The following is a 21,718-nucleotide window of genomic DNA, read 5'->3' on the forward strand; positions in this document are numbered from 1 at the left end:
GCAGATATACCTAATACTTCTTCCTCCTCCTATTTTCCCCACAACAACTCTGTTACGTGGGATGGGCTGAGAGAGAATGATGGCTCAAAGTCGCCCAACTAGCTTTCATGCCTGAGGTGGACTGGAACTCACATTCTCCTGGTTTCTAGGCCAACACCTTAACCACTACACCAAACTGGGTATGACATATATGTTGCATGATTAGAGTATGGTATAGTCATAGAGTTGAATGCTTCTCCCTCGAGCCGCTCGGAGCATCCAGAGACTGGGATGTGCTTCTGAGTCCTCTTCTTGCAGGCTGAGCTTTAGATGAGGAAACGCTCCGCCCCCTCACGTGGTATCGCGCAGCGTCTCCCCAGTCTTTTGCTCAGCCTCGAAGAGTCAGGCTGTGTTTTCAGAGAGCTCCTTGGCTGATCGCACATTTCTTTCCTATTACAACCCTCTCGTCTTGATAAGGTTTGCTTTTCCTTCCTCCTCCTGCGCAAAGGGTCTGGACTTAAGGGAAAATTTTTCCCCGTCCTTGGGGCAAGGCTGCGGGTTCGCAGCGCGATAGCGCGACCCCCCCCCCACCCTTATCAGATCGCTTCGCTGCCTCCGCGTTGCCTCGTGGCACGCGTTTTTCCTTTACTGCTGGATTCCCCCCACCTTAAACACCGATCGGGAGGGTCATCGCCCTAGGGCCCTAGGCGCTGAGCTGACCAGCAAAGCCCTCCTTCCGTCCCGAAGGCGTCCCGACGGTTCAGCTTGCGGCCGCCATTTTGGCTCCGCATCGTGGTCGGGCGCCATTTTGAATTTCTTTAGCTGCGGTGAATTGGAGCCCCAGGCCTTGGGTCAAAGCTTAGCTGCCCATTTCTTCCACCTGGCTGGCCCTTGTATTACTTGTTGGCCTCCCGCAGCCCGTTTTTGGGCGGTTGCAGCCCCCTCCGGTTTTATTTTTCTTGTCTGGAGGCCTGCTGCCAGAGGCTCTTTCTTCTACCATAGGCCTCAGGTGTTTATTTGACTGATTGGCCTGTACTGAGATATACGAAGTTCTCACTGTTACGGTTACTGTTTAAAAAAAAAAAAAAGAAAAAAAGAAATCTATCTATATATATATATATATACTTAATACATATACAAAAGGAATATATTAAAAATAATAATAATAATAATAATAATTATAATATAATTTTTGTCTTGTACAATAATATTTTTTCGTAGATATATAAATATATACGGATAACCTGTATATACATTTGGTACAAAAGCATAATAAAGATAAAAATCAATCAAAAGGATAAGGAAGAATTACAATTAGAGTATCTATTTTTCTGTACATACTATATTTCTTAGATACCTTACTGTTATCTCTGTACACAACAAATTCCAAAAGGGGGAGAGGGCCAGCTTCACCTTCACCCGGCCTCATCCAGGCCTGATCTGGGCGAGCCAACCGCCTTTGCTAGTAATTGTATCTAACATGGCAGACGACAATCCCTCTAAACGTCCTTCTTTGAAGGCTAAGGCAAAGTCCCACTACTTGCGCAGGCAGGACAAGGAACCTAAGGGCTCTAGACAGGACAAGGAACCTTCCAAGGCCGCCCAACGTGACGCCTTAAGGCGCCACAAAGCGTTGGAAAAAGAGTTTGACCGGCGTTCAAGGGAGTCCCGCTCGGAGCCGTCAATACCTCCTCCTCCAAACCCTTCTACCTCTGCTCAATCTCTCCCCTCAGACCCCTCTTCCCTACCTAGGCGCAGTTCGCTTCAGGGTCTTCCGACCCCGGACCTCCGACCAGACGGACCCCGAAGCCACCTTTACACCCACAGCCGCTGGTCTGCGCCCACGATGAACCCTCTACCTCCGAGGTTCCACCTCACATCAGGGCTTGGATGGAATCAGCCATCCGCCAGGGCATAGCAGAGGGACTACAACACATGACAAGATCAGGCTTCTCTCCGCGAGCCTCCGAGCACGACTCGATATCAATCAGATCCCTTCCACAACCGGTCCCCCCAGTTGATCAGGTACTCTCTCAGAGGGACAGCCCTCCTCCGATTGGGGCCCAGGTGGAGGAGGAAGGGGACTTTGGGGATTTCAGGGAAGAGGAAGAGGATTCCCGGATGGGATCCTCCCGCTACAGTGAACCCCTCTTAGAGGCTGACATCATGGAGGGGGAGATGTCGGAGGACGAGGATCCTTCTCCCGACCAACCCTCCTTTGGGGGGCTGTTCAAACCGCATATGTTCAAGTCCCTCCTCCTTAAGGCCAAGAATGTCTCTGGCCTTCTTTCCCAGTCCACTGCAGAAACCCCCTGTCCCAGAGGGCCCGGAAGACTCCATTTTCACCCAACCAGTGGTGGAAGCTGAGGTCATCCCATCCCCTCCCATCTTCGTGAGATCTGGTAGCGAAGCAACTTACCTCCTCAGGGACCCCTCCCACTCCCTCTAGCCAAGACAAGAGATTCTTTAATCTCGATTCGGCTCTGTCTAACCTCCTGATTATCCCGGAGGTTGATGACCCCATTGTGGGTCTAGCCTCCTCCTCTACCCCTAGTGAGGCCCTAGAGGCCTTGAAACCTGAGGACAGGCGGGCGGAGCAGGCGCTACGCAGGGCTCACCTATCTGACGCCTGGGCCATTAAATCAGCTACGGCCGCCTCATTTTTCACGAGGTCCTCTATCCGCTGGCTACGTCAGCTCAAGGACCACATCCCTGCTTCCAATCTCAGAGCTCACCAGGATATAGCGGTTAGTGGCTGCAGCCGAGTTCTCGGCTGACGCCACTTACCAGTCGGTAAAATTTTCTTCCAGGGCCATCACGTCGCATGTCACGGCTAGACGCATGCTATGGCTCAAACACTGGCAGGCGGACGTAAAGAATAAGGTCAAGCTGGCCACTGCTCCCATTACGGGAGATAAACTGTTTGGCCCAGCTTTGGAACCACTGCTGGTCGAGGGCCGCAGTAAGAGAAAGTATCTGCCCTCCCTTTTTCGAAGATCGGAGGCCAGGGGCTCTCAGCCCTTTCGGAGGAGCTTTCCACGCCCTTCTACCAACCCCCTTCCCGCCCAGATACCCTAGACCCCTTCCTTCCGATCCCAGGACCGCACGGACCCGGGCGACAGATCCAGACGCGGTGGCGGCTACAAGAGACCCTTTCGGGGATCGGGAGGAAGGCCCTACCGCAGAAGGTAGAGCCTCTTCCTCCCCCGTTGGCGGCCGCCTCAGCCAATTCGCCGCCCAATGGGACATATCCACATCCGATGCCTGGGTTAGGGACACAATCAGGTTTGGCCTCGCCCTGGAGTTCAGGTCCGCTCCCCTGATTGTTTCTTCCCCTCCCCTCCTCAAGGGATCCCTCCAAACGTGCACTAATGGATGCAGCCATCCATCATCTTCTTGACATCCAGGCCATTCAACCTGTCCCTCCGGATCAGAGAGGAAAGGGGTTTTACTCCCATCTCTTTGTGGTGCCCAAACACTCTGGGGGTTGGAGAGCCATCCTGGACTTGAAACGGCTCAACCGTCACCTTATCCAGCGTAGATTCAAAATGCACACTTTGCAATCAATTCTTTTAGGCACCAGGCGGGAGACTGGTTATCTTCCATAGATCTTTCGGAGGCATACCTCCATATTCCAATCAGGCCTTCCCATTTCAAATTCCTCAGGTTCTGTCATAATAACCTTCATTATCAATACGTGGCCCTTCCTTTGACTGGCCTCGGCCCCCGGACCTTCACCAAGGTCCTGGCGGCTCTGGCGGCTCATCTCAGGAGCGCTCCTGTCCGCCTCCACTGCTACTTGGACGATATCCTTATTCTATCCCCGTCCAAATCCCAGGCAGTCAGGGATACCAGGTCACCCTCTCCACCTTACAGGCACACGGGTTTCTAGTCAATTGGCAAAAGAGCCAACTTACCCTTCCACCCGAATCAACCACTTGGGCGCCATAATTGATTCGGTTTCTCAAAGAGTTTTCCTCTCCCAGGAGAGGTTCCTTAGCATTCAAGCCCTGGTCAAACAGATCAGGCGTTCAAGGAGGGTGGCCTTACTGGACCTCTCTAAATTGTTGGGCAAAATGGTGTCATGCATCTCTATTATTCCCTGGGCCCGTCTACACAGCAGATCCCTCCAGTGGTTCCTGCTCCCATTCCAACGATCCGGAAGAAGCAACTCGAAGGCCAGAGTCAGGGTCCCTCCAAGGGTCCTCACGTCTCTTCTATGGTGGACCAATCCCGCCATCAACAGAGGCCACCTCTTCGCGGAACCTCAACGACTCACCGTCACCACGGACGCAAGCCTGTCCGGTTGGGGCGCCATCTCGACTCGCTCTCGGCACAGGGCAGATGGTCGCCGTCCGAGCAAAGGTGCAGCATCAATTGGCTAGAGCTTCACGCTGTCCATCTGGCCCTGCGCAGTTTTCCTCAGATCCGCAAACATCACGTCCTCGCTCACGGACAACGCCACGGCCAAGGCCCATATCAACAGGCAAGGCGGCACCCAGTCCATCCAGTTAATGAGGGAAGCCGAGCGCCTTTGCCGCTGGGCAGAATCCAACCTCCTATCACTAAAAGCCGAACACATCTCCGGAGTAGACAATACTCAGGCGGACTGGCTGAGCAGGGCCACGGTGGACCAGGCAGAATGGCGTCTCCATCCATCCCTATTCGAGGAAGCGTCCAGAATATTCGGCCTTCCGGTGGTGGATCTCTTCGCCTCCCCGTCCAACACCCAGCTTCCACGGTTCTTCTCCCGGTATCCATCTCACCGGTCGGAGAATCACAATGCTCTGCGCTGCCCATGGCCCCCAGGGCTCCTATATGCCTTCCCTCCGCCTCCCGTTAGTTCCCAGAGTAATACAGAAACTTCTTCAGGAGAGGGCAGACCTTCTCCTGGTGGCTCCCTATTGGCCCAGGCGACCGTGGTTTGCGGATCTCCGCAATTTATCGGTAGCGCCCCATGGAGGATCCCCGGACAGGGTCTCCTCTCTCAGGGGCCCCTTCTGCATCCGGAGCCTCAATGGCTCCAGTTAGCCGTCTGGAGGTTGAGCGGATCCGTCTGACTAGTGAGAATCTCTCGAGTCAAGTCATCGACACTATTTTGGCCGCTAGGCGACCTTCCACTACACGAATTTACGATGCCACTTGGAAGGGGTTCTGCAAGTGGTGTAGCGGGTCTCAGGTTGATCCCCTCTCTCCCTCTGTGGCTCAGATCCTAGATTTTCTTCAGGAAGGCCTTCGTAAGGGGCTCGCACCTAACACCCTGAGACGGCAAGTTTCTGCCCTCTCAACCGTGGTCTCCTGTGATAACTACGGTTCCCTTTCTCATCACCCCCGAATTAGATCTTTCCTTAGGGGTGCCACCAACCTGTGCCCTCCCACTGTTCACAGGTTCCCCACATGGGACCTCAACAAGGTCCTCGCTTTCTCTCACACGCCCCCGCTCGAACCTTTGAGGGAGTCATCCTTTCAGTTTCTCACCTTTAAGGTAGTTTTTCTAGTAGCTATTACTTCTGCTCGCCGAGTTTCGGAAATAGCAGCTTTGTCAGTTAGGAGCGATCTATGTGTATTCCACGCTGATCGGGTGGTCCTTCGTCCTGACCCTACATTCCTACCCAAAGTTAACTCTCCCTTCCATAGATCACAGGAACTGGTTTTACCAAATTTTTGCCCTAGGCCCTCCAGGGGCAGGGAGGTCCTCTGGCACACCCTAGATGTTAGAAGGGCCTTGCGTATATATATTAAGCGCACTCAATCCATGCGAAGGTCGGAATCCCTCTTCCTATCCTTTCAACCCAGGTCACTGGGGCTTAAGGTTTCTCCTTCCACCATCAGTCGCTGGATCAGGGCTACTATTGCGAGGTGCTACCTTTCCCATTCTCTGCCCGCTCCGGGTGGAATAACCGCCCATTCCACCAGAAGTGCAGCCACCTCGGCGGCCTGGGCCACGCAAGCCCCCATCGCTGACATTTGTCGGGCAGCCACCTGGACCTCTCCGTCCCCGTTTATCAGACATTATAAAATAGATACGTACGCCTCAGCGGAGGCCTCTTTTGGCCGACGGGTCTTACAGAGGGTCATCAGTGATCCGGAGGGGCCTTCGGGCCAGACGGAGTCCCACCCGTAGGACAGCCCAGCTTTGGTATGTCCCAGTCTCTGGATGCTCCGAGCGGCTCGAGGGAGAATGGGCGTTGGTTCTTACCTGATACGCCCTTCTCGGCGAGCCGCGAGGAGCATCCAGCCCCACCCTAATTTCTCCGTCTGGTGGGGAATCTTGCTTCAGCCAAGGAGCCAATAGTAGATTAGATAGAATTAATAACCTCTCTTCTCGTTATCGCAAAAACTGGGGAGACGCTGCGCGATACCACGTGAGGGGCGGAGCGTTTCCTCATCTAAAGCTCAGCCTGCAAGAAGAGGACTCAGAAGCACATCCCAGTCTCTGGATGCTCCTCGCGGCTCGCCGAGAAGGGGCGTATCAGGTAAGAACCAACGCCCATTTCATTTTTGTCTTGTGCTAGAGGCTTCATTATATTTCCACCAACAAAGATATTTTTAGTAATGAGTTATTTTATCTTTAGATAGCTCATAGAATCTAATTTAGTGGTATTATGGCATCTAGAGCCTGATTTTGCAAGTGGCTATTAATAACAGTTTAAGACTTTCAGCACCTCTTACAATAAAAGTGCTAAATGCTAATTATATGTCTTTTATACAAGCCCCTTTGTTTCAGTTACAGAACAGCAACTCTTGTCAAAGTTCTGTCAAATTTCCCCAGAATTAGGGAAAGCATTTTTTGTTTATAGAAGATCACAGATACTTATTTATTTAGCATATGGCATACAGTGTCAGGGAAATCTACACATGCTAGACACAATGCAGTTCTGATAGCCTGTATTGCTAGTTCATTCTGTTGGGTGCTTGCGCATCTATCCTTGGTGCACGGTGGGTGTGTATGTGTGTGTGTGTGAACTAGCTTTACACCAATTAACTAGCAGCACTCTGGTTGCTGGCTTTTTGAGCTCCTCCACAGATCTCTCCTCACTTTGCCTCATGTTGCGTTGCCTCCTATCCAGCCAGGTCCAGGGCTGGTGTCCGCTTTCCACATACACAAATGCAGCAAGGTTTTTACCCAACAAAGTGGTATCCGTTTACATACTCACGATGTTGCATATCTTATGTTTCATTTTAATACACAGTATTCAGTTATATTAGTTGCTTTTATGTGTAATTTGAAATGTAGAAACTAAGCCTAAATAATGATTTCTGCAAATGTTGACAGCATCTTTTTGTAACGGAGTCTAGATAAAATACTCATTTCAACTTATGTATATTCTTAATAGAGCGCTTCCTATTTTAGCTGTGATAGATTTCGGCATTTGGTGAGAATTACTAAGAAATTTTCAGTTATGTTAGCCATCACACAATTTACCTGATTTTCAGGAAATAATTTAGGTCATTTTGAAATGTAATCTTATCTTTCATGGTGTTGTCTTCTGCAGATTTTAAATTGTTAGTTATGCCTGGAAACTATGTGTATCTTTTCAGATGGAGCATCCAATAAAATTTAACAAAGCAGCATAATCAATTAGCATACTGCAGTGGATTACCATTTAGTCTTTGCAAAGAGTTAAATTCAGACTGTATAACATTGTAATTTGTTTCACTTGAAAATAATTAAATGTCATTGACTTATTAATAATTCAATGACAAATTAATACAAGGACAAATTAATACAATGCATAAATGGCATTTCCACTAAGTACTATTTTATAACATTTTTCCCAGAATATATTTTACCATTAAAGGCTGTTTTGCAAGTTGCTTTATAAAAAGAAAACAGATCCATCACTGTCATCCTTGTAGTCTTCTAATTAATGGCTGAGGAAGCTGTGTGCCTGGGTTCAGAGTTAAACAATGTAGGGTAGGCTTTTGGGGGAGGGGTTGGGTTGAGGGGTAAAACTTGGAGCATTTAACTATTGATAACTAATTATTTTTCTTACTATTCATTTTTTTGACATGACATTGGGGTTTTTTTATAATCTTGTCCGCAAATTTATTGAAACCTTAAAATAAAAGTATATTGCAGTATTTGAATCCTGAGGCGCTTTGCTAACATTTTGCCATGAAACTTTTGAATTCTTATATCTCTCTTTATTGTTTTCTTTTTAGTGAGTGACAGTTGCTTCAGGAACCTTGCAGAAGACCGCAGTGGGATAAACCTTAAAGACCTCATCCAGGATCCTTCCTTGTGAGTATTAAGATCGAGAAAATGTAGACATGCACATACCATCTGTGTCGGACATAGATACTTAGAATTTTTATCAATAGACATATGAGTGCCAAGTCAGCAAGAAGAAAAATTGAGATTTCCTGATTAAGATTTTCTCTGAGAAATTCTGTGGTATGTTGCTTCAACTAGAGTTCCTCTCCAGGTATCTTTTTAATATTCTCTTATAATTCTTAAGCTCTGCTGGAGGATTTATCTAGGATTTGACCAGGAGGAAGAGGCTGGTTTGATAAATCATCCAGATATGGGAAGGGAGAAGTGGTGGGAGACATACTGAGCAACATCTATAAACATTACATTAACTTTCTGCTCCTTTATCTATCTTAGCCCCAAGATCCTATTGCTAGTTGGCAGCTGCATTCTAGTTGATGGCCTAGAAAATATTAGCATCTAGACATTGACTTTCATAAGAAAAGCCTTGGATTAAATCTGGCGGTTAAGAGCAGTGCCCTAAAAGAGAATCATCTCTTGGAAGGAGTTGCTTAGAATCAGACCATTGGCATATCTGTTTTAATGTGTTTTCCCATATGGCAGTTTCCAGGTGATAGACATGCTGGCTTTGAGGTCAGCCAATATTCAGATAGAGGGCAAGGTGTGGTAGTAGTAGTAGTAGGAAGGATGTTATTACTGTTGATGTCTACATATTCAGTTGATGGGAGTGAGCGCAGTGTTCTGAAAAAGAGTGTGTTTCTGTAGATAGACAGTCTGTAGAGTAATAATTTCCCGTGGTCTGAGCTTTGGACTGGAAGAGGAAAGCATGGCCTAAGTTTTTAAAGTTACAGTCAGAAGTAAATATGGTAGGAGAACAAAGACTGGTCATTTTAATAGAAAAAAAGCATTGAACTCTTACAGTGATTTCCTGCTACTCTTTCAAACAAGTTATAGTGCCAGATCCATTATATTAAATGTCATTATACACTGTTCATTTTGAACTTGATTCAGGGTGAGAAAGCCTGTTTTGAATGTATTACTAAGTGCTGCTGAATAGAGGTATGCATCAAAATGCATACCTCTATTCAGCAGAATGTATGAAAATATGGTGTTCTTTATGAAACAAACTACTCTGTAATTTTTGTTGCTCCATTCCATTCCAGCTGATTTTTAGTATCCAATTTCTGCTCTGAGTTTTTGTCATTATGGAATCAGAAGCAAATCTAGAATATTGTGGCTAGATCAGTGGTGGTATTCTACTGGTTCGGCCCAGTTCTGCTGAGCCAGTAGCGGCGATGAGCAGCAGAAACCAAACCGGTTCTCTCTGCTGCTCTGCTGTTGGGCCCACCCGGGCTCCGATACTCACCTTTATCCTCTGCTTTTGAAGCGCAGCTGCTTTGCGCGGCACAGCAGAGTGCTGCACGGCAGCTGCCGAAGCGACCGGGAGAATGCAGACTTACAGGAGGTGAGTTGGAAAGCCTCTGCTCCTGCGCAAAGGGCACATTTGGCGCATGCTCTTGCACAAAGTGTGTGCACATACGCAAAGTGCGCCCACCAAGCCACGCCCACCAAACCAATGATAAAACTTTTTGAATCCCACCACTGGGCTAGATGTAGCAAACAGAAGAATGCTGAGGTTGCTGAGATCTGGTGTAACACAGATGGCAGCAGGGAGAGAAGTAAGAAAGTCTGATTTTTTGCTGCCATCCAGTGGTTGCTGCAAGGGAAGCATTAAGTTCTTTCAATACCCACACCAATATTTAAATATGTACTTTATAGACTACCGGTCAAAAATAGGATTATAGTTTTTATCTGAAAAGAACAAACCCCATTCTGAGAAAAGCACACATATACACAATTTTCAATCTGGCTGCCATCCATCCTAAATATAAATTATATTTATCATCAGAGTACTCTGTATTGTACATAATAAAAGTTAGAGTCATGTACTCACCTTCTTTAACATTTGAAGTGCTGCATTTGAAGAACTGCAGTAAATTGTCAAATCAAAAACTTCAAGCATGTTTCTGTATCACTAACCACATCACAAAATATCAGATTAGAAGAGATTTTAGAGATCATTTAATCCAACTCTTTGTCTAGTGCAGGAGTCTACTAATAGTATTGTTATCTAGCCTTTGTTTAAACATCTCTGTTTTACAACAGTGCATAAGAGATTTAAGTTCTGTTAATAACATTCACTTGTAAGTTTTGCAAGCCTGCCTACCACAATAGGTTTTTTTTTTTACATTTTTAAATAGATGCTGAAGTTACCAAACCCATAGAAAAGGGTGCAAGAGGCTATGCAAGGGTGAACAGTATAATATTCAAATATTCCAAGAGCTAACCAACCAAAATTACTGTCTGCTTTTCTAATACACTAGAAGTTAAACATTCAGGAACTGGAGACCAACGTCACCGGGCATGTATGTTTGTGTGGCAGTGAGGTTGTGAGAATGGAGGAGCCACAGGAGGGATGATGAATAAATTGCATAGCAACTTGGATTTTATAAGGAGTAGATAAATTCACAGTACAGATCTCACTTGCTAGTGGTGTTTAGACTTCAAGAAACAATTAGATGTTCCATGTGCTATCAGCCAGTGTGGATTTCTTCAGTGACATGATCGAATAATTCATTGCAGTATGACTTGCTTCAGTGAGCATGTGGCTGCCTCAGAGTTCAAGCCAGTAAATTAATGTCACCCTTCACCATTGGCCACATCTGGACATTGACAGCTGTCTTCAGATTTTTCAAAAGGAGCATGTTTTATTCCTGCACCCTATAAGGTTTTTCTAGTTACTTCTGAACTTCAACAAAGTTTTACAAAGTTTGATGCCCTGTTTAGTCCAACTGCTATTCTTGCAGTTCTAATATGTTTTTAAGAATGCTGCCTTACTTTTAGAGACAAGTTGAATGCCAGAATTTTAATTTTATTAAAACTATCTAATTTCTACTGAAAGTTAATTTTTTTCCTAAGTGGATCTGGCTCACTGAATCTCAGAGACCATTTTAAGTCAACTTAATTAGGATTTGAAATTGCTGGGTATCTTCTTAAGTATATATGGAATTGATTTTTAAAGTAAACCTAATAGCTCATCCTACAACTCTTTATTAAAGTTTTTTTTAAGTCAGAATGTGCCTTTTCTCTGTCTTCTATTATAGTTTATAATTTTTTTCAGGCCTTCACCATGGTCACGTTGGACACACTAGCCTCAGCAATCTTGTTGGGATGTTATAAAAATAACCTTTTATATCAGCATACTTGCTTCTCTGCTGCTTTCTTTATAGGACATACTATATATCCATCCGATTGTAAAGAAATACCCTGGTAGAGAGTACAAAGCTTATCTGCTGCTCCTTTTGTGTGGCAAGGATTCTGATAGGTTACTCAACCTTATGCATCTCTTTGTTTACTTGTGATTGAAGAACTGTGTTAATTTCATTGATTGTGGCTATTATCTTTCTTATTTTTTATGTTCTTTTATTGTATTTTATATTTAGCCTTTACTTATTTTTTACTATACCTATAGATTTTAAATATGCTTGTCTCTGTATATACCAGTATGTAATATGCATATTTAATGTAAATTGTATCTTCTGGCAATTAGGCTGTAATTAATATTAATCTTGCTCTTGTTACCTGGACACGGACAGCTTGATTCCTGTAATCTAAAGAAGCAAGGAACTACTTGTCAGTCTTCTTCCAGGAAATCTCAGGGAAGGCCAGCGAGGGGAAGCACATGTTAAAGAAAATAAATTGTTCTATCAAGTTAGCACTCAGGTGCGACCAATAGCATGTGACTACATTACCTGTGTTAGAGAAGATTTTCTTATTTGGGATGCTGATTTGTAGGCAGAAGACATACTGTGGGATAACCAGCACCGGATCTGACTACCTGTTAGTACTGGTGACTTAAAACTGGATTGAATCTATCCCCTGACCATCATCTAGCTCAAAACAGAGTGTTCCACATTACTTTCACATTACAAATCTTTATTCTCCCAGGCAGTAGAACAAGCATTCTTCCCCTGATTTGAAGTTAGTGGTTATAAGCCAGCCAAGGAAATTTCCTGTCAGAATAGTAACCCTGATGCTTCTGTTCTAAGGTGAAGGGGGAGTCCACTGGATAGCCCATTTCCCTCCTTTTGGTTGCCTAATCATCCTTTTGCCGTATCTAATCATCTGCCACCCACATTTTGAAAAAGGAAGACCTGTCTTTTTCTACTGCAGAGTCCCAAGACAGTTAGCCCAGACTTACCTGCTGAAGTATAGAACTCAATTTATAAAGTACCATACCTATGAAACTATAGGCTACATAGCAAGCAAGTTCCCAAATTGCTCCAAAATCTCACCTTCAGGAAACCTTAAAAAGTCCTCTCTCAAAAGTGCAAATGTGCACAACAAGCAAGTGCATTTTATTATCCCTGTTATTATCTGAAAAACTTCAGAAACAGAAATACAGTTCTGCACTCTTTTAGACTTACAGTATTGATCAGCTACAATTCATAACCTAGATGTCCACTAAGAACAAGACATGATTTCTGTCTCATCTTAAAAGTGTAACATCATCATTTGCCTCTGTCTTGCTTTCTAATCCTATTCTTCTTAACTGGGACAGCTCTCTGAATCCCCTTCCCTGAAAGCAAAGTTTGCAGGCTTTGCTGATGTTTTGGAGGAAGATAAAAGCAACTACCTTGCCTTCTCATTGGATATGTGATTGGACCATCATATTTGAAGCCAGTAGCTTGGATTCCAGATAAGAGACAATACAGGTAGTCTTCAACCTACAGCTATTCATTTAGTGATCGTTCAAAGTTACAACAACACTGAAAAAAGTGACATGACCATTTTTCACACAGCCACTCCATGATCACATGATTAAAATTCAAATGTTTGGCAACTGGTTCATACAGTACTTATGTCCCAGGGTCATATGATCATTTTTTGTGACCTAACAAGCAAAGTTGATGGGGAAGCCAGATTCACTTAACAGTGGTGTTACTAATTTAACAACTAAAATGATTCATTTAACAACAATGACAAGAAAGGTCATAAAATGGAGCAAAATTCACTTAAGAAATGTTTTGCTTATCAACAGAAATTTTGGGCTTAGTCGTGGTCATAAGTCAAGGACTGCCTGTAGTCTATATGTCTCCTTGAGAATTAGCCATGTTAGAGGAGTTTCTGGACAGTAGTCTGAAAGAAAATTTTATGTACCTCTCTCAGTCCTCAATGTTTTCAAAAACCAATGTTTTTCATCCCATCTTTGAGGACCGTACATAAATATACACTGTAATAATTAAGGTTCATTACCCATAATTTCTTATTGAAAGTACTGATTTGTCTTTGAAAGGCAAGCATTTTCACTGAGTTGAACTTGAGCACTCTCAATTTCATCAGAATGAAAGAAGGCCACAAGTATTTAACAGCCATTGATTTCAGGAACGGCAAATTTAAATAAAAAGATCTTTTTAATTAACTAACTAGCCAATAACCTGGTGTTGCCCTGGTATTTATTTATCCCAATCCTGTATTAGACAGGAAAGTCCTGTAGTCGGGACTCACACTGTTGTACTGTCTCTTGCGCAGTGTGATAAGTCTTCTATTCCTCAGGAGTTTATTGTCTGCGCTGGTGTTTCATTTTTTTTTAATTGCACTTGGCCAATCCCCTGACGTTTCCTTGGAGGGCTGAGAGGGAGCCCCCTTGTGGAGTACTGTGAAGCCGTTACCATGCAAGTCCACTGTGCTATACAGTAGAAGCCATTTTAAGGCACACACCCCCCCCCGCGCGAGAGGTGTTAGGGGTGTCTTACCCCCACAGTATTTGTTTCCAGAGGATAAGTAATCTGTGTACCAAGATTGAAATTGCTCAAGGCGTTCCAGAGTTCTGCTGAAACATACACACACACACACACACACACACACACACACACACACACACACGTGTTTTATATATATAAAAAAATAAAATATAGATTATTTCAAGGTCTTCTCTAGATTCATAAATCAAATATTTTCTAATATTTTGAAAAAATAGATAGTGCTGCACTTGGGTGATATACTATTTTTTTTTTTAGAAGACCCATCTTTGCATGAGTCTAACAGCAGAAACATTTTGGAACTACTTTGCATATACAATCACTTTGCTGAGTGGACAAATGTATGTTTGATCGTCCCCAGTTGGATTATTTAGGGTACAAGACTTTTCAGTAGGAATACAAATGCATCCTGCAAAAGTACAATTCATACTCTCGGGGCAGGCACCTAGAAATATGAAAGATAACCAGCATTTTCTAGACTTCATCAACTTCTATGGAGAATTCTTCCCTAATTTGGTAGGTCAAATTCAGATAGTCTACCTACAACCAAGAAGCATTTCAAAGCTTGAAAATATTTTTCCTTTCCCAGTCAGTACCGTTATCTGAATCTCTCCTGTGCCATTGTGTGCAAATGGATACCTTGGCTTTCACCTTAAGAGCATTCTTCTCAAAGCATCAAAAGAGAAAAGGAAGGATCTCCTGCCTCATGCCTTACACATTTTGTTTCAGATGGTTACTTCCAGCTGAAAGAAATTATATTTTCAATAAAGGTCTGTTTGCTATAAAAGCAGCAGTGACAATTTTTTGGGAGGGAGCAGTCCACTCAGTGTGGCACACACACCTCACAATTATTTGGAGTGCTTACAGAAAGCAGAAATCCTCACATCAGATGAGATGGGATAAATTTTTAACCTTATTCAGTTTTGATACCACATATATTCCTGCCTTACAAAACAGACTACCAGATGCATATCGCTAAATCTGAATATGATCTTTTATTTCCATTCCTCTATAGTATAATCCTGAAACTGAGCACCTAGAGTAAGCAATAAAACCAATATAATATTCTTGCTGCAGTTAACAAATTCCTCTACAGGCATGTCTGCCTTATAGGCAGTCTGTGGGTACCATTCCTGCATCTTGCTGCTCAGAATTTCAGTATCCACTGTTTCTTGTGTCTTGGATTTTTTATAAGAGAGATGGGTATTCCTCTTAATGGAACAGTTAGATTTGGCTAAGAGTGGATTCAGTATAGCTTTCTATTAAGTTTTTGTCTTCTAATCACTCATTTGTAAAGCTCAACTCAAAGTTTATTGCAAAGGCAATTCTGAATCAGAGATGTTACAGGAGAAAGCCACAGATGTCCACATTACATCCCTTAGACACTAGTGTGGTTTACTATGACTGCCCCTGTGACTTGCCCCCACTATCTGTTTCTGCCTACCACTCTAAGCAATGAGTCTCAGAATAAAGGGATGGCAACTGGCACCAAAAGTCCAACACGGCAGAAAATATATTCCTTTCTTCTTGCCATGTTAGAGGCCATGGTGACCTTTCAATAAGATGAGAGGAGGAACTTTCCAGTTCTGATTCTGTACAGCCAAACTTGCCTTTGACCTTGGGAATGCTAACATCAAGAGAAGGATGGAGTGAATCCCTAACTGTTGCCTGTAATTATTTATCTGGACTGTTTTTACATGTAGGAAGGAAAAATGATTCTGATGGGGGAAGTGGGGTAGAGCAATATTGTCAAAAGCAATTTGACAATTAAACCTTGACATCAGGATCATTGTAGGCTACATTTTGACTTTGAAAACCATGCAATTTGTTACTAATAAATAAACATGACAATCAGGAATTAAATATAACTGAAACATAAAAAATAAATATTATGAATGTGACACTTTATTTTCAATATTTATACACATACACACACACACACACACCATGTTTTCCTGAAAATATGACATACCCTGAAAACAAGCCACAGCCCAATTTCCTTGCTTGCGCCTAATATAAGCCCTACCCCAAAATAAGCCATAGTTGAGCCCTGCCCACCATCTGGTTGTACAAGGTGGGGCGAGGCACATGTGTAAAAATCAAGCTAGGGTGGAGGTAGAGGGGAGGAGTTGTCCCTCATGGCCCACAGCCATTTACCTTCAGACTGCCTCAGCCAGGTGTTCCACGCCCCGACCCCTGTCATGCTGGTACCAAGCTTCTTCTGCGGCCGCTTACAGCCACTCATGGCAGGAAGCAGTATGTCTCATCATACCGGGGCTGCCACATACACTCACACTGATGTGACATGCCACGCAGCCTCCTGCCACAAGCAGCAGCACCAGCACGATGTGCCACATGGCATTTGGTCGTAAATGGCCACAGTACAACTCAGGAAGTAGCGCAACAGGTGTCAGAGTGTGGGAGGCCTGGCTGCAGTGGTCCTAAGGTAAGCGGTAAGACATCCCCTGAAAATAAGACTTGGTACTTATTTTGGAAACGCTGTGTGTGTGTGTGTGTGTGTGTGTGTGTGTGTGCACGTACTCGCACGTGCACATGCAGAAAGACATACACACACTCAGTATAATACACACAAGTATTTATGTACACACAAATGTGTGTGTGTTTGTTTCCCTCCACTACTCTGAGCTTCCTCCCAGCTTACCACCAAATCGCAAACGGTTTCATCAGTTCCTACTCCCACTTATATCTGTACACAATAAGCTCTAATTTCTGAGATCCCATTTGCAAATAAATACGAGGTTTTGTCACGGATGCAGATGAATGCAAGTGTCTCAGGATAACATTGCATGATCCAATCTGGGTCGGTCACTGGGACCAGAGGTTTTGTCTTTCCAGCTCTCAAGAGAAATTCCCTGAAGATGGGCTCCAGCACGAGTCCGAAAGCTCGGAAGATAAAAATCTCTGGTGCTGGTGACCAATCCAGATTGGATACTACAAAAGGTTTTGTGTGGCTTTTCCCAGATTACAGATTTATCGGCGTATAACACGCACAGGCGTATAACACGCATCTTCATTTTAAGAGGGAAATTTCAGGAAAAAAATTAAATTTCTAAATAAAAACTTTGAAGCAAAATAAGGGTAGCTCAGAACTTTTTTTTATTAATATTATTACCACTTATAAGGTAAATCAGTGGTCCCCAACCTTTTTGTACCAGGGACCGGTTTCAAGCAGAAAATTTTTGCAAGGACGGGGGGAAGAGAAGAGAAGGAGGCTTCTCTCTCTCGCTGCTCCACCATCCAAGGAAGAAACTGCTTCAAAGAAGCGGGGGCTTTTCCTGTCGCCGCAGCTATTCCGAGCGCCCGTTTCACCCCCACTCCCACCCCACGCGCGCGCTTCAATCCACAGTGTCCCATTCTGCCTGCCTGCCTGCCTGCCTTAGTTTCTGGTTGTTTGGGAGCAGCTTCGGCTGAGAATAACTATTCGCCTCTTTTACTCAGCCGAAGCTGTTCCGATTCAACCATTAACGAAGGCAGGCAGGCAGGCAGAACGGAGCACTGCGGGCGGGCGGGCGGGCGGACGGGTGGGGGTGGGGAGAAATGGGCGCTTCAGGAAGCTGCGCGACAGGAAAAGCCCCCCGCTTCTTTGAAGCAGTTTCTTCCTGTGCTGGTGGAGGAGCGAGAGAGCGACTGAGAGAGCTGACCCAGAGAGAAGGACAGGCTTCGGTTGCTTCCTCCCTCCCCTTCTTTCATTTGTGTCCTTGATCCCGATCCCAGCAGCATTCACCGAAGGCTTCTTAACATATATCGGCGTATAACACGCATACATCATTTGCCCCCTATTTTCAGGGGGAAAAAGTGCGTGTTATACGCCGATAAATACTGTAAGTACAAATCTGTACCCCACAACGTAAGTATATGAGTAAGTTGCAAATACATGTAATAGTGACAAATTAAAACATTTACATATTGCATACATAATTCAATTATAAAAACTTGAATGTATAATAAATAGCATATTATATATACTCTCCAAAGTTGTGCCTTCAAGTGATTGAACTCCCAGCAACTGTCCCCGTGCACTTTTCTTGGCAACATTTTTCAGAAATGACTTGACAGTTCTTTCTTCCTAGAGGTAAATAAAGTGACTGTCCCAAGGTCAGCCAGCTTGCTTCATGCCCAAGGCGCAGGCCTCAAACTCACAATTTTGCTAGTTTCTAGCCTGACACCTTACCATTGCACCACAGTAGAAACCTGAGCTAACCCAAAAGATATTCAGAACAAAGCTGGCTTAGGGAGTGAGTGTATAGTGGGCAGCTGGATCCACAGAGGAAGCAGGAGTTGATTTATAAATTCAAGCAGCCATGAAATGTGAGCAGAGAGGCAGAGCTGGCAACCATGCCAAAGTTTGCAGCAGTGCCAACAGCTAGCAGTCCCAGCAGCAAGGCAACCCAAGTTAGACATCTGGCTGAAAAGTCTGAAAATCATCAATCAACAAACAAGGCAGCCAAACCATGGGTATGCTAAAGGATAACTTATGCCTTAGGTTGAGACGAAAAGAACCTCTTTCCCTGCCTTCCAAAGCTGGGACAGTGGACTATTCATACCTTGATAACAAGGTAGTAATGGGCAATTCAAGCCTGTCTAAAGGGAGAAGTACAGGAAAGAAATTTATAGAAATGTCTAAAAAAATTTATAAACCATCGATATTAGCATAGTAAAACTATAGAAACCAACAAACAGCAATATAATAAAATACGTACTCTAGTGAATAAGATGTGAAAGAGATAAAGCAGATATTCACCTTCATAAATCCAAATCCTTTATGGTGCACAAGTGGGGATTTATTCAGAGAAGGATGCACTGTTTTCAAAATTTCTTCAAAATATTTGAGATCGATCTTCACTGCATGGATCAGAAAATGCTAATGTTTGAGACAAGAAAGTCTGCAATCCAGATAGGTACTTGGTGGGTTTTGATAAACTATTGGCTCCAAATTCAATTCTTGCCAGTCAGACGGATCCCTATGGTTTTAGTTTTCTTCTACCCTGAAAGCGCTATAGAGCAGGAGTTGCCGTTACATGGACTTTCTGTACTATTTCTAATTTCTTCCGAATATGATGAAACAACTGTTCATCTAAAGAATAAAGGATACTGAATTTCAGACTGAAGCTAATAGGCTGTTCCAATATAGCAGAAATCAGATAAATAAGGACACTTGGGAACTAGTAAAATAATCTACAAAATCTGACTTTTTTTTTTTCAAAGCCAGACATAACATCTTACCATCTGCACTACTGCAAGTTAGATACTCCAAAGACCAATTAACCAAGTGTACCTATCCATGTGGCGATAAGGAGATTTAATTTTACATTGTATAAGGTTATCTATGTACATTTCCAGAAAGCCCAGAAAATTTCTGTGTGAACTATGTTCTACAAGATTTGAAATCCTTTATCACTTGTGCAATAAATAAATTCTGTTACCTGTGATGAAAATAAGTCATAATTGGCTGCAGAAATAATCATTTCTATTTTGTTTATCACTTTAAATTTAATACATACTATCTTGTATTTAGATGGTGTGTATTTTAGTTCATAGATTCTAATATTTTAAACTTATGCTTGAACAGGTAATTAAAGTACATTATAGTAGTATATGTCATATTTTATATATTATTTTGTCCTTATTATGTTAGTATTTTATCTTTGGAGTTTTAGTTCTTTTAAATTTTTAAATTTAAATGTTTGTTGCTGGTCATTGATCAAGTAAACAGATTTTCAATTTTCATCTTCTTAAATGAGTGGAAAAGAAGATTTGTAAATGATAGAAAGCTAAGGAGGATTGCTAACACTCCGGAAGACAGGATCAAAATTCAAAAGTATCTTAATAAACTTAAACATTGGGCTCTATCTAATAAAATGTTGTTCAGTTTTGGAAAACATAGAGTTATGTTATTGGACAGGAAAGTCAAATGTACAGGTACAAGATAGGTGATACCTGGCTTAGCAATAGTACTTGTGGAAAGGATCTGGATGTCTTGGTGTTCCCTTGAGTAAACATGAGCCAGCAATGTGCTAAAACTGTCAAAAGAGCCAATGCAGTTTTGTGCTGCATTATTAGAGATACAGTATCAAGATCACAGGAAGTGGTACTACCATTCTACTTTCTGCAGTGGTCAGATCACATCTAGAATAATGTGTCCAGTTCTGGTTGTCACAAACAGTAAGAATACTGAGGAAGTGGAAAGAATGCAGAGAAAATGAACAAAGATGATAAGTTTACAGACTAAATTCTACAAAAAATGGTTAAAGGAACTCATCATGTTTAGCCCAAAGAAGAAAGGCTAACATGATAGCAGTCTTCCAATATATAAACAATGTCAAAGCGGAAGCGTTATTCAGCCGGTTCTGACGAGTTCTGGTAGCGGAAATTTTGAGTAGTTTGAAGAACCAGCAAATCCCACCTCTGACTGGAGATTTTACAGGATCCTTCCCCTGCCATGCCCACCCAGCCACGCCCACAGAACCGCTAGTAAAAAAAATTGAATCTTACCACTGTGTCAAAGGGCAGAGATTGTGAATTTATTTTCCAGAGCACCACCAGTAGAAGCTTTTTAGTGATAGATCCAAACTTTAAATAAGGAGGAATTTTCTGACTGTGAGAGTTATTAGGCAGTTGAACAGCCTGCATCTTGTAGTGATAACTGCTGCATCAATGGAGATTTTCAAGAAAATATTGGAGAACTACATATTGGCACAGTATGAGGATTCCTGCACTGAGCAAGGGATTAGATTAGAAGATCTCCAAGGTCCCTCCCATCCCTATAACTCTGTGTCCTTAATTTTATTTGGAACCAAGTAGTTATTTTCATATAATAAATCCTCTCCTTCAGAAAAGGGAAGAGAAAAATCCACTTCACAGATATTCAAAAAAATCACTTTAGTCCCTGATCCTGTCATATAACACTTTATCTTGGGTCACACAGGCTGGCAAGCACAATGCTTGCATATAAACCAAGAGCTTCTGCTTCTATAGTACATGAGTCTGATTGAAGTTTGGGTATCAAGGCTTTATTACCTCAGACCTCAGCATCTGGATTCACACAAGAATTGTTTAAAGAAAAGAACCAATTGTGGAGCAAATCCTTTTTCCTCTGCTGTTGCTTTAATGGCAGCTTCTTGGTTCTTCAGTGTGTCACAGTTGAGAATAGGTTTGTGGGAGGGAAAGAAAATTAACCTAGATTTCTTTGCTGCAGTCCTGAGATATATTCAGGTACTGAACAGATTGGTTTCTGCACATATTGTTTTTTTGTGCTGGAAAAACAAATGGTCATGAATCTTTCCCCTCATCCATATATTTATATATTATAAAACATTGTAATAAATCAGTGTTAACAATAAGCAACAATGTAGTTTTAAATACATACTGAAAATATATGGGAAAATAGTGGAAAGTGAGAAAGTGAAATAATTCTTAAAAAAATATGCTTGGAGAATGTACATATCAGTATGCCAAGTAGTAGCTTTTGGTTTCAATATCATCTCAATCATAATGTCAGCCCTTAAGAATAGACCAGATCAGGAAACAATCTCCACAGGAAGACTAGGATAAACAGTATTTTATTGAGATAATAAAGGTTTCCTACAAGTCTGATTTGTGCTTTGTGTTTCTTCCTTCTTGCACCAAGGAGGAGCCTGTTTATTTCTTCTGAATAGTAATTTGTTTTCCAAGACTTAAAAAA

General features: G+C 43.1%; 1 protein-coding gene across 33 annotated transcripts in view; it reads left to right on the forward strand.

Moving 5' to 3' along the window:
• The window catches only part of GPHN (gephyrin), a 241,640-nt gene that overhangs the window by 27,463 nt on the left and 192,459 nt on the right, over nt 1-21,718 (forward strand). For 32 of the 33 annotated variants that reach the window (XM_026671163.2, XM_026671164.2, XM_087951539.1 and 29 more), the window contains one exon: nt 8,146-8,224. In XM_026671163.2, the coding sequence (XP_026526948.1) occupies nt 8,146-8,224 (79 nt within the window). Of the gene's footprint in view, nt 1-57; nt 180-8,145; nt 8,225-21,718 lie in introns of those variants that run through there. The other variant, XM_087951565.1, reaches the window with a different exon arrangement.

This window comes from Notechis scutatus, chromosome 1, assembly GCF_049901735.1.
Source record: "Notechis scutatus isolate UNSWTSFEM ecotype Mainland chromosome 1, rNotScu1.2, whole genome shotgun sequence".
NCBI lineage: Eukaryota > Metazoa > Chordata > Lepidosauria > Squamata > Elapidae > Notechis > Notechis scutatus.